This window comes from Capsicum annuum, unplaced genomic scaffold (assembly GCF_002878395.1).
Source record: "Capsicum annuum cultivar UCD-10X-F1 unplaced genomic scaffold, UCD10Xv1.1 ctg43888, whole genome shotgun sequence".
Classification (NCBI taxonomy): Eukaryota; Viridiplantae; Streptophyta; class Magnoliopsida; order Solanales; family Solanaceae; genus Capsicum; species Capsicum annuum.
In genome coordinates this window covers 1,312-2,690 of record NW_025851394.1, presented here as the reverse complement: position 1 = coordinate 2,690, position 1,379 = coordinate 1,312, and the positions used below count along the sequence as shown (strand labels likewise).

The 1,379-nt window shown below is 41.1% G+C and overlaps 1 protein-coding gene across 1 annotated transcript in view; it reads left to right on the top strand.

Moving 5' to 3' along the window:
- The first annotated feature begins 252 nt into the window (after positions 1–252).
- LOC124892095 (pectinesterase inhibitor 10-like) overlaps positions 253–1,379 on the top strand; it is a 2,433-nt gene continuing 1,306 nt past the window's right edge. The window contains exon 1 of the mRNA XM_047403535.1: positions 253–728. Coding sequence (XP_047259491.1) covers positions 383–728 — 346 coding nt within the window. The 5' untranslated portion in view covers positions 253–382. The remainder of the gene's footprint in view (positions 729–1,379) is intronic.

Below are 1,379 nucleotides of genomic sequence, written 5' to 3'. Positions count from 1 at the left end.
TTTGTTTACCATTTTATCCAATTTTATTTAATTTCTTACAATTATAGCCTATTTTTACCCAATCCATTACAATCTTAACCCAATTTCTTACAATTTAAGCCATTATTTTTTATCCTAGCCACATTTTAATTCCCCCATGACATTAAATCATAGCCGTCGATTAAAAACCAATCCAATGGTTGACATCAAAAGATCTCTCTTTCCCTATTTCAAACCTACAAACCCTAAGTCAAATTTTTTCCCCAACTTCCGCCTCTATCTCTTCACCTCTCTCTTCTTTCTCTCAACAAACACCTCAAAATATCGATCTCCCCCTCTCCTCCGATCTCTCCATCGCCAATCGACCACTAAAATCACCCCTGCGCTCCGAGTCCTCGTCGCTATGCCGCCATTTCTGGCGAACAGCCATCGTCGTCGCCTCTTCCTTCTCCTCCATACGCACCGCCAGCTCCTACCCCAGGCGAGTCCAGCCGCTGCTCCGATGGGCAGCCCCCTCCCTTCTCGTCCTCCACCGGCGATCAACGCCGCCATCGACGGAGAAGGCCTGCCAAGCCTCCACACCGCCACTCTATCCTCCGTCCTCCAGTCGCCTTCTTTCTCCCCTCTGGTGAACGTCCAACAACCGCGACACAGCCTCACTCCTCTCTCACAGCGATACCTCCGACAAACCCCTTCGGCGTTCCAACCATGCAACCCTTCCTCATCGGAAATGAAGAATCCGTCTTCAGGTTTGATCCCGTGTTCGAAATATATGTGTGAACTTTACTACTATTTCTTCATCTGTCTCTCTCATAAGTATGGCCACGTTTGATTTTTGCTGAATAAATGTGTTGATTTTAAGTCGGTGATTTTTATTCGACCCTATTTGCATGTCCTGCTTGATTGAAATTTCGTGAAGCTTAACTTGAATGGTGAGTCAATTTATTCGTCTCTCTCTGGTATGTGCAAACACTCCTAACTTCTTGCAACTTCACATTTTTTATGCCTCTTAGTCAATATGGGTAATTTTCTATTGGAAAAGCATGTATGTGACGATTCGAGGATTTTTTCGTAAATCTTTAATAAGGCTAATATGTGCATGTTTTCACTGTTTGGGTATGATCCTGTACCAATTTGATTTGAGAAAAGCATCTCAGTAATTGATTTTTTATTTTTTGGATTTTTTCGTAAATATTTAATAAGGCTAATATGTGCACGTTTTGACTGTTTGGGTATGATCCTGTACCAATTTGATTTGAGAAAAGCATCTCAGTAATTAATTTTTTATTTTTTGGATTTTTTTGTAAATCTTTAATAAGGCTAATATGTGCACGTTTTGACGTAAATCTTTAATAAGGCTAATATGTGCACGTTTTGATTGTTTGGGTATGATCCTGTAC